Genomic DNA, 15,649 nt, shown 5'->3' with positions numbered 1-15,649 from the left:
TTTTACTAAGGACAAATAATGGTAGGACTTATTTGCTTTATTATACTTGGCCTGATTATTTGTATACAATGCTGCAAGAATAATTTTTTTTTAACATAGGCTTTTAAATTGGCTTTGATGGAACTTTGTTCCATAGAAGGAATCTCAGATGAGACCTTTTAAAACTGAGTCCAGGCATGGATTTGTACCATCAAATACCTATGAGGTGGTTGAATCCCTCTCCTCTTGAGGCTCCAAGATAAACTTGGGGCTCCTGGACCTGTCAGAAAGTGACATTCTTTACTTACCACAGGTCAGGAATCCTGTACAGGGACTGTGTAGGCAAAGGTATGAGGCCAGCTTTTCCCAAGGGGCTTTTATTGGCTCCATAAGTCAAGTTGATCCCTTAAAGGAAAGCACGTCATTTCAGTCAAAGCCTTGTTTCTCCAACTGTGTCCTGTTACAAATGAAAACAGGTTCTTATTGTGTTTATGCGATTAACTGTGTTGTTGTAAGTTAAGAATACTCACAAATAGTTTCCAAAATTTTGTAGAAATCAGGTAGAGAGAAACAAATTTGCTCCAAATTTTGTTCATAGGAGTATACTATACTCAATTATTAAAAGCTGTAAATAGCTTAAAAGTTTTCTTCACTCAGAAAAACAAAAAGATCAGCAATGTTTTAAGCAAAAAGTTAAAAAGATTACAGATTACAGATTACTTCAGACTTCTTCTTTTTCTTCTTCTTCTTTTTTTTTTTTTTTTTTTTTTTTAAGACAGAATTTCCCTCTTGTTGCCCAGGCTGGAGTGCAATGGTGCGATCTCAGCTCAACACAACCTCCACCTCCTGTGTTCAAGTGATTCTTCTGCCTTAGCCTCCTGAGTAGCTGGGATTACAGGCATGTGCCGCCACGCCCAGCTAATTTTGTATTTTTAGTAGAAACGGGGTTTCTCATTGTTGGTCAGGCTGGTCTCGAACTCCTGACCTCAGGTGATCTGCCTGCCTTGGCCTCCCAAAGTGCTGGGATCACAGGCGTGAGCCACTGTGCCTGACTAGGACTACCTACCTCTTAACTGGATCTCTGAGCTCTGGGCAGAGCCCACACTGAATCCTGGGTCTCCAAAAAGGGAGAATTATTTTGAAGTTAGACAATATGATGCTTTTACAGTGCACTTAATTTTTTTTTTTTTTTTTTTTTGAGATGGAGTCTCATTCTTTCACCCAGGCTGGAGTGCAGTAGCGCAATAGCGCAATCTCGGCTCACTGCAAGCTCCACCTCCCGGGTTTATGCCATTCTCCTGCCTCAGCCTCCTGAGTAGCTGGGACTACAGGCGCCCACCACCACGCCTGGCTAATATTTTGTATTTTTAGTAGAGACGGGGTTTCACCGTGTTAGCCAGGATGGTCTCGATCTTCTGACCTCGTGATCCATCCGCCTCAGCCTCCCAAAGTGCTGGGATTACAGGTGTGAGCCACTGTGCCTGGACAACAAAGACATTTCTAAGTATCTAAACTACACTCTTCAAAACCCCAGAGTAGCATCTGTTGCAATAGCTGTTAATGAAGAAAACAGAATTCAGTCAACTGAGGAAAACAAAACAAAACAAAACCTTTGCTCAAAAAAAAAGCATCGGGTCCTAGGAGAGAAAAACAAAAACAAAAACAAAAACATGACAGCCTTTTAAATACAAACATGTGCACATGCACACACACATCTTGGATGTTAACTTTTAATTAAGCTGACTTTTAACCACTGAGCTCCTTTAAAACAATCTTTTAAAATCTCATTACTATATTTCTTTTAGGAGAAGTTGCTGCTATTTCAGAAGTACCAAGAATCAAACCAGAAAGGGCTTGATTTAGGAACCAAATCTAGGCTGTCGTGGTTGGAAAAAGCAGGCAGAGCCTTAGCTATGGAACTGCAGCTTGGGGCAACAGCCATTGCTTTCACTTTGGCCTGGCTAGCAAAAAGGTGGCCTTATTATGTAAATAAAGCCCCTTTAGTAGTTAAAATCAAACATCTTTCCTCTTTTAACTTTTTTCTTTTGCTGGTTGTTTTCCTCCCCTACCAGGCTGTGTGTGTGTGTGTGTGTGTGTGTGTGTGTGTGTGTGAATTTAGCCACTTTAGAGTCCTTATTCCCCGCAATTTGGAACTTTCCTTTTGATTTGATCAAGTCAGATAGTTGATCAAACCCAATGGGAAAAAGACCAAAATAACAACAAAAACAGAGACAAACAAACAACAAAAAAAGCATTTAAGGCAAACAAAAAATGGCATAACGTATATGATCACTGAACGCACTCTAATGGTAAGGATAAATTAATGTTAGAGGAAAGTGGTCCCGACCCAGACCCCAAGAGAGGGTTTTTGGATCTCATGCAAGAAAGAATTCGGCCGGGCGCGGTGGCTCAAGCCTGTAATCCCAGTACTTTGGGAGGCCGAGACGGGCGGATCACGAGGTCAGGAGATCGAGACCATCCTGGCTAACATGGTGAAACCCCATCTCCACTAAAAATACAAAAAACTAGCCGGGCGAGGTGGCGGGCGCCTGTAGTCCCAGCTACTCGGGAGACTGAGGCAGGAGAATGGCGTGAACCCGGGAGGTGGAGCTTGCAGTGAGCAGAGATTGCGCCACTGCACTCCAGTCTGGGCGACAGAGCGAGACTCCGCCTCAAAAAAAAAGAAAGAAAGAATTCAAGGCGAGTCTGTAGACTAAAGCAAAAGCAAGTTTATTAGGAAAGTAGAGGAATAAAAGAATGCTCTGTCCATAGAGCAGCCCTGAGGGCTGCTGGTTGCCCATTTTCATAGTTATTTCTTGATGATATGCTAAACAAGGGGTGGCCTATTCATGCCTCCCCTTTTTACACCATATAGAGTAACTTCCGGATGTTGCCATGGCATTTGTAAACTGTCAGGGCACTGATGGGAGTGTAGTAGTGAGGTCAGGTAGAGGTCACTTTCATCACCACCTTGGTTTTGGAGGGTTTTAGCCAGCTTTTTTATTGCAAACTGTTTTATCAGCAAGGTGTTTATGACTTGTATTTTGTGCCGACCTCCCATCTCATCATGTGGCTTAGAATGCTTTAACTATCTGGGAATGGAGTCCAGTAGATCTCAGTCTCATTTTACCCAGTCCCTACTCAAGATGGAGTTGCTCTGGTTCAAATGCCTCTGACATTAAGACCAGCTGGTTGTTAACCATAACTTTAGCCAAGACAAACCCCAATTCAGTTACTTACCTGGGGATGGGTCTTAGGCTGCAGACTGCTCTCTACCATCCTAGAAGCAGGAAAAAAGGCCTCATCTTCCCTGTTGGAAGTGAGCTCAAACTCCAAAAAGGAGTTACCTGCCTTCCATTGTCATGGAAACAGGAAATCTTGCCTTCCTTGTTGGAAGCAAGTAAAACTGCAAAGAAAAGAGGAGTTGTACAGCAAAATAAACTTTAGATCTCCACCAAATTTTGGGAGATCAGGGAGTCTCTGGAGGGGGTGCTCTCAGACCTAGGCTCACTTCTGTAATCCCAGCGCTTTGGGAGGCTAAGGCAGGCGGATCACCTGAGGTCAGGACTTCAGGCCTGACCAACATGGTGAAATCCCAGCCTGGTCAACATGGTGAAATCCCATCTCTACAAAAATGCAAAAATTAGCCGGGTTCGGTAGCTCACTCCTGTAATTCCAGCACTTTGGGAGGCTGAGGCCGGGGGATCACCTGGGGGCTGGGAGTTGGAGATCAGCCTGACCAACATGGAGAAACCCCATTTCTACTATAAATACAAAATTAGCCAGGCGTGGTGGCGCATGCCCGTAATCCCAGCTACTGGAGAGGCTGAGGCAGGAGTATTGCTTTAACCCGGGAGGCCGAGGTTGCGGTGTGCCGAGATCTCGCAATTGCACTCCAGCCTGGGTAACAAGAGCGAAACTCCGTCTCAAAAAAAAAACAGGCCGGGCGCGGTGGCTCAAGCCTGTAATCCCAGCACTTTGGGAGGCCGAGGCGGGCGGATCACAAAGTCAGGAGATCGAGACCATCCTGGCTAACACGGTGAAACCCCGTCTCTACTAAAAAATACAAAAAAAAAAAACAAAAAAAACAAAAAAAAAACTAGCCGGGCGAGGTGGCGGGCGCCTGTAGTCCCAGGTACTTGGGAGGCTGAGGCAGGAGAATGGCGTGAACCCGGGAGGCGGAGCTTGCAGTGAGCTGAGATCTGGCCAGTGCACTCCAGCTAGGGTGACAGAGCGAGACTCCGTCTCAAAAAAAAAAAAAAACAAACAAACAAACCAAAAACCAAAAAACAAAAAGTAGCTGGGCATGATGGCGGGTGCCTGTAATCCCAGCTACTCAAGAGGCTGAGAGAGGAGAATCGCTTGAACCCGGGAAGCAGAGGTTACAGTGAGCTGAGATTGGGCCACTGCACTCCAGCCTGGGCGACTGAGTGAGACTCAAAAAAAAAAAAAAAAAAAAGTTGAAAAAAAAAACAAAAAAACAAAGGCGGGAGGGGACCTTCCAGGTCGTAGGTAGATAAGAGACAAATGGTTGCATTCTTTTGAGTTTTTAATTAGCCTCTCAAAGGAGGCAATCAGGTATGCATTTATCTCAGCCCGGGGGTGACTGATAGAATGGGAGGCGGGTTGGTCCTAGGCAGTTCCCAGGTAGACCTTTCCCTGTAGATTAGTAGTGGGGCCCCACGATTTATTTTCCTTTCACAAATGTGTATTTTGATACCCATTGGCATACTATGTATATTATTGTATTATACTATGACATTATCTGGTGTAAATACACGATGTATTTATTTGTTAATCGTCTCCCGGCCTCCTCACATCTGTACCCCTCCTCTCCTGTTGACAGAGGGCAAAAATTTTGCTTTGTTCGTTGCCGTATCCGCAAAACTCCCAAAGTGCCCGGAATGCTGCAGGCGCTCAGTAAGGACCTGCAGGAAGAAATAGCGAATGAATGATGTACACGTGTAGGAACCAGCAGACTCGGACGCCTGGCTTCTGCGGCTGCCCTAACGTCCTCCAGCTCCAGATGAGGTCGGGGAGCTGGGGCCAAGGCAGCTCCCTTGGCCCAGGTGAGGACGGGGGTGCGCGCCCCTCACCCCGACGACCCCGGACCGCGGGCGCCCGAGTCGGCGGCTGCGAGCACTCCTTTGCGTGGCGCTGCACTCAGCGGAGGGTTACAGGCGGGGGGGCGGGGCCTGGAAAGGGGCGGGGATTCGGGGCGGGGTCTGCGAGGCGGGGCCTGGGCCAAGTGGCCCGCGGAGGCGGCGGCTGCAGTTCAGTCGGTTGCTTTCCGCCGCCGCCGTCGCCGTCTCAGCCCGCCAGGCCCTCCAGACCGTCGCCTCCTCCGGACCCAGGTCCCCGGCCCCTGGTCCCCAGCCCTCATCGCAGTCCCGGCCACCCGCCACCGCCATGTCCAAGGAGGAGCGCGCCGGGCGGGAAGAGATTCTGGAGTGCCAGGTGATGTGGGAGCCTGACAGTAAGAAGAACACGCAGATGGACCGCTTCCGGGCGGCTGTGGGCGCCGGGTGCGGCCTGGCGCTGGGTGAGAGCCGGGCGCGCGGCCGGGCCTGCGGGGGATGGGCGGGGGCCGTGCAGGGTGGTTGGGTGGTCTCCCGGTGGCTAGTTTCATGCTTCTAGGGTAGAGGAGCCACTTGATGGCCGGCAGGCCTTATGGCTGCGGGGTTCCCCCCTCTCTTGGGGAACATCACCCCTCCACAGCACCTCCTGGCACTTCCTGACTGTGCAGCGTCTCCTCTGCATGTAGGGGTCACCCTCTCCCCGGGAGTGTCACCCCTCGCGAGGGCCAGCTGCCTGTTGACTGGGTGGTCCCCTGCTAGGCTTTCCTACCTGTGAGGTGCTCACTGGAGTCTTGACCTCCAGCCTGTGGGGGCTTCACCCGGACATAGGGCCTTTTGACTTGGAGTCTTCCTCTGTTTGTGGGGGTCCCTTGCCAGTCCTCAGTGCCGTGCACTCTGCCCCCCGACCTCCCCCATCTCCAGCTGCCCCTGCTAGAGGCCAGCACCTAGAAGGATGGCCAGGGAGGAGGCCCTGTCCACGTGTCTACACTCCCAGCCCCCAAACAGAACCTAGTAAAAGACTCTCTTTCCACCCATCACCTTGAGCTTCAGAAACCACCTCTCTGGGTGTGGGTGGGGCAGAGGCCCCTTCTCCCTGGGGTGACTGTTCCGGGTGCTCTTCCTGAGCTCTAGCTGGCTTGCCCAACTACCAGCTCTACCCCTCCACCCCCGTCTCCCCTGGGTGTTCGTAGGGGATTTTTTTTTTTTTTTTTGAGGAGGAGTTTTGCTCTTGTTGCCCAGGCTGGAATGCAATGGCGTGATCTCGGCTCACTGCAACCTCCACCTCCCGGGTTCAAGCGATTCTCCTGCCTCAGCCTCCCGAGTAGCCGGGATGACAGGCATGCGCCACCACGCCTGGCTAATTTTGTATTTTTAGTAGAGATGGGGTTTCTCCATGTTGGTCAGGCTGGTCTCGAACTCCTGACCTCAGGTGATCTGACCGCCTCGGCCTCCCAAAGTGCTGGGATTACAGGCATAAGCAACCGCAACCAGCCTCCCTAGGGGATTTTTAACTCATGGTCTCCCCTCACCCCTCCGCCAGCGCAGGGACTCCCTTGTTTCTGTCAGTGGCATCCCTGTTCTTGCTCAGGCTCGCAGGAATGGACACCCCAGTCACCTGGCCCACACCAGAAGTCTTCTGCCACAGCCCCATGGCTTTCTCACATCTCCTCTTTTGCAGCCCAGTGCCAGGGGTTCTGGGGCCTCCTTTCCTCCTCTCCAAACAGTGGTTGGTTTTCCTGCTTCTTGCTTTTCCACCCATTTGCATCCTGCTTGCGTTACCAGAGTCATCTTGAAGCACACAGGTCTTACTTTGTCACTCCTTGGCTCAGAAATTCTCAGTGGTTCCTCGTTGACCACAGAATTGCAGACTGCTGCCTGGCAGCTTCCAGGCCCCACAGCAGCGGGGAGCTTCCACAGAGTCGTTTCCTAAGCTAACCGAAGCTGAGCCTGAGCCGTTTCTCTCCTTCCCTTGCTCTCCCTTGGAGACAGGTGTAGTCTGTTGCCCTGGGGGCTTCCCCCCGCCAGCAGTTGGTAAATGACTGTGTGTTGGATTAGGGCAGCCTGGAGACCCCTGGAAGAAGCAGGAGGCTGCCATGTGGGATTACGTTCTTCCTCTGTGTCACCTTGCCTTGATTCCATCTGTTTCCTCTGCCAGCAATAACAGAATGCTGGTCTGGTGCCTGTCCAGCCCTGATGTTCTGAAATAATTTCAGATACGGGCAGCCCTGTTAGATGGGTGAAACCACCTTCCTCCATGGGAAGTGTTGAAGAGAAGGGATTTGTAATCTACTTGGATTTCTTTTTTCTTTTTTTTTTTTTTGAGACGGAGTCTCGCTCTGTCGCCCAGGCTGGAGTGCAGTGGCCAGATCTCAGCTCACTGCAAGCTCCGCCTCCCGGGTTTACGCCATTCTCTCGCCTCAGCCTCCCAAGTAGCTGGGACTACAGGCGCCTGCCACCTCGCCCGGCTAGTTTTTTTTTTGTATTTTTTTAGTAGAGACGGGGTTTCACTGTGTTAGCCAGGATGGTCTCGATCTCCTGACCTCGTGATCCGCCCATCTCGGCCTCCCAAAGTGCTGGGATTACAGGCTTGAGCCACCGCACCCGGCCTCTTTTTTTTTTTTTTTAAGAAAAAAGATTTCTTCTGCCCCAGGCTGGAGTGCGATGTCGCAATCTCGGCTCACTTCAACCTCTGCCTCCTGGGTTCAAGCAATTCTCCTGCCTCAGCCTCCTGAGTAGCTGGGATTACAGGTGCCTGCCACTACGCCTGGCTAATTTTTTTATTTTTATTTATTTATTTTTTAAATTTTTTTTTTTTGAGATGGAGTTTCGCTCTGTCGCCCGGGCTGGAGTGCAGTGGCCGGATCTCAGCTCACTGCAAGCTCCACCTCCCGGGTTCACGCCATTCTCCTGCCTCAGCCTCCGGAGTAGCTGGGACTACAGGCGCCTGCCACCTCGCCCGGCTAGTTTTTTGTATTTTTTAGTAGAGACGGGGTTTCACCGTGTTAGCCAGGATGGTCTCGATCTCCTGACCTCGTGATCCGCCCGTCTCGGCCTCCCAAAGTGCTGGGATTACAGGCTTGAGCCACCGCGCCCGGCCTTTTGTATTTTTAGTAGAGACGGGGTTTCACCATGTTGGCCAGGCTGGTCTAGAACTCCTGACCTCAGGCGATCCACCTGCCTCAGTCTCCCAAAGTGCTGGGATTACAGGTGTGAGCCACCGCGCCTGGCCGACTACCTGGATTTTGAACTAGCTCTACCACTTACCAGCTTTGTGATCAGGAGGAAGTCATTGGATCTCCCCATGCCTCGTTTCTTCATCTGTAAAATGGGCATAACGGGACCTGAGTCATTGAGTGGGTGTGCGGGTGACAGGAGATGGTCATGTCCAGTGCTCAGCTCTGCCCTGGGCCCCCGGGGTTGTGGAGTAAACATGAGCAAGTGCTGGGAGGGCCCAAGCACGGCTGTGGAGCTCCTTTCCGTCCTTCAAGGCTCTCAGACTGGTGGCCCATGGGCCAGGTCTCATCTGCAGACACACTATTGAGTTGCCTGCATTTAAAAGTTAGGAGAGAGGGCTGGGCGTGGTGGCTCACACCTGTAGTCCTAGCACTTGGGGAGGCTGAGGTGGGTGGATCTTTTTTTCTTTTTTTTTTTGTGACGGAGTCTTGCTCTGTCACCCAGCTGGAGTGCAGTGGTGCCATCTCCGCTCACTGCAAGCTCCGCCTCCCGGGTTCATGCCATCCTTCCAGCATTCTCCTGCCTCAGCCTCCTGAGTAGCTGGGACTATAGGTGCCCACCATCACGCTGGCTAATTTTTTGTATTTTTAGTAGAGATGGAGTTTCACCGTGTTAGCCAGGATAGTCTCGATCTCCTGACCTCGTGATCCACCCACCTCAGCCTCCCAAAGTGCTGGGATTACAGGTGTGAGCTGCCACGCCCGGCCTGGGTGGATCTTTTGAGCCTAGGAGTTCGAGACCAGCCTGGGCAACATGGTGAAACCCCCATCTCTACAAAAAATACAAAAAATTATCTGGGCATTGTGGCATGCGCCTGTAATCCCAGCTACTCTGGACACTAAGGCAGGGTCGCTGGAGCCCAGGAGGTGGAGGTTGCAGTGAGCCCGAGATCTCGCCACTGCACTGCAGCCTGGGTGACAGAGTAAGACTCTGTTTCAAATAAATAAAAGTTGGGAGACCACATATGAAAAGCAAGCTTTCCAACTTCTGAGAATTCCAAGGCCTGTCATGGTGGGTCTGCATTCCCAACGTGGCAGCATTGTCCGGAGCATTGTCCGAGCTGAGCGAGGCCCCTCCCTTTAGTCTGGAGGAGGGCGTTTAGAGCTCGGGTTTTGTCCTTTTCTCCTCTTACCACTCTTGACGGTGATTTCCACCTCTCTCCCCTTTCTTATTCCTGGCCCCGGACGCTTTGGGCTTCGCTTGAAGATCCAGCTCAAATTCAATCTTTTTTTTGATTATTCTCTTTGAATATTTCTGCCTTCCCTCTTCTCTCCAAGCACATGTAATTTGGGCTTTCATTCTGCCCTGCCGTTTTGTGTATTTGTGAGCATTCTTATTGCTTAAAGACAGTGCTCGTGAACTTGCATCCTCTTCTCTGTGTCCCAGCAGGGGCTCACTTGTAGCCTGTGTACAGTATGGGGCCATGCTTTGGACTGGATGTCAGTAGAGAGCAAGGCACACATCCTCAGCGGCATTGCTCCAGCCCTTCAGCCTTCAGGGAGGAAGGGAGGGGCGTTCCCCACTCCGGCCGCCTCTCCGTGAGCCAGTCTTCCCAGACCAAGGTTGGCAGGAAGTTTCTATCCCTGCAGTTTGGGAGGCTCTGGTAGGGTTACCTACCGTCTTTTCCACTACCAGAGCCGCAGCTTGGTTGGTTCCTGTCACTGCTTCCAGCCGAACCCACCTGTGCACTCCCTGCACACCCACATGGGGCTCTGGGGTCCTCTGATGCAGGCTTCCTTGGGGTCGGGTGCAGCTCCAGCCTGGCATATGTGCCTGTGATTCCAGGCCTCTAGCAAGCTCTGGCAGACATGCTGCATGTACTAGCCCTCTGTAATTAGGGGGCAGAGAGGTGGCACCAGTTTCAAAGGCATGCTCTTTTGGAGGACTATGCCAAGTGTCCTTCTGTGTACCACAAGCTGCATGTCGGCTCTCTGTGCAAGCGGCTGGGATGGAGTTTGCCAACAAATAGAAGGCTTGGGCCCTGTTCTCAAATAGCTCCAGGTGCTAGGGGAGAGAGCTCACGTGAAGATAGTGCCACAAGTTAGTGGACACTGGGCATTCCACGAATGGGGCATTAGTGTTGACATTCTGAGTACGGCACTGTTGTATGGCAGATGCACCTGATGGCTGTAACTTCAGAAGAATGTATGTTCAGAGTTCCAAGTGAAGGAATCTGAGAGTGGCCAACCCGGATTTATTCCTTGTCTATAAGGAACATCTGAACCTCTGGCCCACCCCATGGAACGCAAGCTCTACAGGGGGACTGAGGTCCTTTATTTTGGAATAAGTGAAGGTTGCCAGGTGGAAGTTGCTAGGGGAGCGTGCTAAGTGAAGGTGCTGTATAAACTGCGTGCATTTTACAAGCACTTGTGGTTCTCCGTCCAGCCTGCTGCCCCCAAACCATCCCTGTAGGTAAGTTTCCAATAAACCCTGTGTCTGGCTCACTGCTTCCAGATCTCTGGAATCTGGTGCCATCTATTGGAGTTAATAGGGGTCCAGCACAACAGCAGTGTGCTGGGTTTAGCAGAGAATGCGGTTTAGAAGGGCAGATAGCCTGTCATCTCAGTGACTTGGGCAGCAGGGGCAGGAGGATTGCTTGAGTCCAGGACTTAGAGGATGCAGTGAGCTATGATCATGCCACTGCACTCCAGCTTGGGCAGAAGAGTAAGACCCTGTCTCTAAAAAAATGAATAATTAAAAAAAGGCAGATAAAATCTTCAGCTAAGATTTGAAGGTATAGACTGGCCAAGATTCTCCTAGGTGGAGAGGAAGAAGGGTTGAAAATTCAGAAGCCTGTAGGGACCAGACAGGTGCCCAATATAATAATAGTTACTATTTAGTGAGCTCTCTCTCTATGCCAGGCTCCATCTGGCACCTGATATGTATCAGCTAATGTAATCCTCTTGGTAATCCTACCAAGTGGGGGGTAGTAGTAGCCCCATTTCACAGCTGAACAAACCAAGGCACGAAGTCTCAGTTAAGACTTTGTAGCTGTAGGCGGTGGAGCTGTAGTCTGCCATCTGGTTAGTTATTGCCTCTGGCATTTGCCCGAGGGCCTGATGAGGCAGCTGTTCCCAGTTCTAGCCGATTGTCACTGTTTGGTGTGGACAATGCATTTGTTACCCGTTGCTGGTGACAAATCAGCCCAAAAGTTGGTGACTTAAAACAAGAATAAACCTTTATTACCTCTCAGTTTCTGTGGGTCAGGATTGGGGAGTGGCTATTTGGGTGGTTCTGGCTCAGGATCCCTGAGGAGCAGCAGTGGGAATGCACCCATCCCCGAGAGGTCACTCACATGGCGGTAAGTTAGTGCTGGTGGTGGCAGCAAGGTAGTGCAGGAGGCGTCTGCCATATGCCATCTAGGACTGCGTGAGCATCCTCACTGGCTTCTCCCGGAGCAGGTGACCCAAGAGAGCCACATGGCTGCAGTGACCCTTACAACCTGGCCTTGGAAGTCACATTTGACGACTTCCACAGTACCCTGTTGGTGACACAGATCAGCCCTCTCAGGTTGGGAAGGGGACCATGGAGGGCCATGAATGCCTGGAGGTGACAATTATTGGCTGACGACCGCAGTCAGGGACTCAATTTTCTCAGGAGAAGCCGGAATTTCATTTAAAAATGGATTGATGTGCTTGCTTTGGCAGCACATATACTACGTAGAAAAATGAGCATGATCCTTGCACAAGGTGGAGATGCAAATTCACGAAGTAGTCCATCAAAAAGCAAGAACAGGCTTCTAAGTGTGAACAGCTCGCACAGGCTAAATCAGACCTGGGCTTGTGGTTGCAGCGTCCTCCCCGTAGAGGCGGGGAGCGTGGGAGCAGAAGAGAGTGTCTCAAGAGTCACATTTGATGAGAGGGCTGAGTTGCTGACAGTGGGAAAGTTTCCACGTGAAGTCGGCCACTTTTGCTGTCGTCTCCCAGGGTCCTTGTGGTGTCAAGATGCCATTGTGGCTGCATCCTTCCAGATTCATGGGGCTGGTGGCGTCTGACTTCCTTAGCGATGCTGTTGGTGAATGAACTTTTTTTTTTTTCCTGAGACGGAGTCTCGCTCTGTTGCCCAGGCTGGAGTGCAGTGGCCGGATCTCAGCTCACTGCAAGCTCCGCCCCCCAGGTTTACGCCATTCTCCTGCCTCAGCCTCCCAAGTAGCTGGGACTATAGGCGCCCGCCACGTCGCCTGGCTAGTTTTTTGTATTTTTAGTAGAGACGGGGTTTCACCGTGTTAGCCAGGATGGTCTCGATCTCCTGACCTCGTGATCCGCCCGTCTCGGCCTCCCAAAGTGCTGGGATGACAGGCTTGAGCCACCGCGCCCGGCCTGATGACCTTTTGTGATAGGCTTTGTTGTTGTTGTTGTTGCTGCTGCTGTTGACTGAGTTTCGCTCTTGTTGCCCAGGCTGGAGTGCAGTGGCATGATCTTGGCTCACTGCAACCTCTACCTCCTGAGTTCAAGAGATTCTCCTGCCTCAGCCTCCCGGGTAGCTGGGATTACAGGCATGTGCCACTACACCCAGCTAATTTTTTGTATTTAGTAGAGATGGGGTTTCGACATGTTGGTCCGGCTGGTCTCAAACTCCTTACCTCAAACGATCCACCCACCTCGGCCTCCTAAAGGACTGGGATTACAGGCATGAGCCACCGCTCCTCACTTTTTTTTTTTTTTAAATGGGGTCTCACTCTGTCACCCACCCAGGCTGGAGTGCAGTGGCAGGATCATAGCTCACTGCAGCTTCAAGCTTCTGGGCTAAAGTGATCCTCAGCTGTCTCTGCCCCAGTTCTTGTCATCCCTCTGAGTCCAGCATAACTGAGGACCATTCCTGGCCACCACAGTCAGAGGGGACACTGCTGAAGGAAGCATCGTGTCTCTTCTCTCTTCCCCCCGGGGCTGGGAACAGTGAGGATGGGCACGTTTGACTTGACTGATGTCGGTGAGAGAATTCAGCTCAGTGGTTGTATTCTGCCTTTTTCCCCATTTGTGATACCTCGTTGGCCATCTTCCTGACATGTTGTTATATCCCTGCCAGTCTCTGCCTTCCTGGAGCCCCAGCAAGGTTGTGCTTTGAAACAGAAGCACTGTATGACTTCCCTTGGTCCCTGATAGGATAAATTTCTGCTATCTCTAAGGACTGATTGGCTCACTGTGGCCAGTCCACTTGGATCCTATGCAGTTGAGTGGGTAAAAAGTCCTCAGCTAGGCTGGGGTCAGTTTTGCAGTGAAGTCACATTTCGTTTAGGAGTTAAATACATCTCTTTGTATTAAGTTTCCAGCTCATGTCTTGATGGTGGGGAAAAGCTGTTTTGAGTATAACTGAGTGGAATCTGCAAGGGGGAACTCCCCTGGGCATAAAAAGTAGGATTGTTGTGGAATAAAAGGAGGGAGACCTTTTACCATATAACTTTTTTTTTTTTTTTTGAGATGGAGTTTTGCTCTTGTTGCCCAGGCTGGAGTGCAATGGTGTGATCTCGGCTCACCACAACCTCCACCTCCCAGGTTCAAGCGAATCTCCTGCCCCAGCCTCCCTAGTAGGTGGGATTACAGGCATGTGCCACCATGCCCAGCTAATTTTGCATTTTTAGTAGAGACAGGGTTCCTGCATGTTGGTCAGGCTGGTCTTGAACTCCTGACCTCAGGTGATCTGCCTGCCTCGGCCTCCCAAAGTGCTGGGATTACAGGTATGAGCCACCATGCCCGGCAACTTTTTTTTTTGGAAATGGAGTTTCGCTGTGTCGCTCAGACTGGAGTGCAGTGGTGCGATCTTGGCTCACTTCATCCTCCCGCCTCCCAGGTTTAAGCAATTCTCTGCCTCTGCCTCCCAAGTAGCTGGGATTACAGGCGCCCGCCACCATGCTCAGCTAGTTTTTTTTGTATTTTTAGTAGAGACAGGGTTTCACTATCTTGGCCTGGCTGATCTTGAGCTCCTGACCTCGTGATCCACCTGCCTCGGCCTCCCAAAGTGCTGGGATTACAGGCGTGAGCCACTGCGCCCGGCCTCCATATAACTTTTTCCACTTTTGTAATTTTGAGTCTTGTGAACATATTGCATATTCAAAAATCAAAATAAGTAATAACACCCCCCAACATTATACTGGCCTTGAGAAGTCATCAACAGACTACCAGTTTTGAACTTCTGGGTTTTCCAGTGTATTGACTATAAATTTCCTAAGGTTGTGTGGTATAATAATGGCGAACTCCTAATGCCACTGTGGTAATTTCCAAGGCCCTGCTCTAAGGACTTTCTACCTGTGCTCATTTAAATCCTCACAACAGCCCTGTGGCTGGAGGGGGACTATTCATTATCCCCTGAGGTCACAAAGCTAAATAAGTGGCCGAATCAGGATTTGAACCCGGGCATTCGGGCTCTAGAATCTGTGTTCTTAGGCATGGTGGTTAAGATATAAAATCACTGAAGATGAATCAAAACATCACCGCCTCAGCTTTTGTTCTTTTTGGGGACTAGAGGGATTGGGTTTGCATCAATACAAATTAAGCTCCTTCCTCCCGCAGACCATTTCTCCTCAGATTAATTTGGCTCACTTGGACACGCCCGAGGCTCCTGACGTGTGTCCATCGCCAAGATTTCCCTTTTAAGGTTAATCTGAGCTATTTCATTTTTAGAGAATTATGATGACTTGTACCATTGGTCCGTTGAGTCGTATTCAGACTTCTGGGCAGAGTTCTGGAAGTTCAGTGGAATTGTCTTCTCACACACATATGATGAGGTAAGTAAGAGATTTTCCATGGACGTGATCTCTTTTTGTGGTCGTGCTTCAAAGTGAAATGCTAATTTTGGAGAATACTGAATCGTATCTTTTTACAACCTCATGCGGATAGGAAAAAGTCATTGCCCTAGAGAACTGGCATGAAATTATCACAGACCTCGTTGAGAACTTTACAGCCCGTTCATCCTCTGTTGGGTGGGGACCCCAGGCCCTGTCCTGGGAACTTGAGTGATCCTAAATAGTAGTTTTTTCGTTTGTTTTTAATTTTTGAATATTTGGGACTGGATGCAGTGGTTCACACCTGTAATCCCAGCAGCTGACAGACTAAGATGGGAGGATCCCTTGAGCCCAGGAGTTTGAGTGCAGGCTAGGCAATATAGCGAGATCCTGTCTCCAGAAAAATAAATTAACTGGGCAAGGTGGTGTATGCCTGTGGTCCCACCTACTCAGGAGGCTGAGGTGGGAGGATCGGTTGAGTCAGGAGGTCGAGGCTGTGATGAGCTGTGATTGCGCCACACTCCAGCCTTGGCAACAGAGACAGACACTCTCAAAAAAAAAGATTTAATTATGTTGAAGTACATATGTCATAAACTTTTATGTAACCATCTTAACTATTTTAAACTGTACACTTCAGTGA

The 15,649-nt window shown here is 50.2% G+C and overlaps 1 protein-coding gene across 1 annotated transcript in view; it reads left to right on the top strand.

The window, feature by feature from the left end:
- Positions 1 to 5,194: 5,194 nt before the first annotated feature.
- The window catches only part of AACS (acetoacetyl-CoA synthetase), a 77,167-nt gene continuing 66,712 nt past the window's right edge, over positions 5,195 to 15,649 (top strand). The window contains exons 1-2 of the mRNA XM_033220125.1: positions 5,195 to 5,521; positions 14,909 to 15,012. Coding sequence (XP_033076016.1) covers positions 5,389 to 5,521; positions 14,909 to 15,012 — 237 coding nt within the window. The 5' untranslated portion in view covers positions 5,195 to 5,388. The remainder of the gene's footprint in view (positions 5,522 to 14,908; positions 15,013 to 15,649) is intronic.

This window comes from Trachypithecus francoisi, unplaced genomic scaffold, assembly GCF_009764315.1.
Source record: "Trachypithecus francoisi isolate TF-2019V2 unplaced genomic scaffold, Tfra_2.0 Lachesis_group11, whole genome shotgun sequence".
Lineage (NCBI taxonomy): Eukaryota > Metazoa > Chordata > Mammalia > Primates > Cercopithecidae > Trachypithecus > Trachypithecus francoisi.
This window is presented reverse-complemented; position numbering and strand designations above follow the sequence as displayed.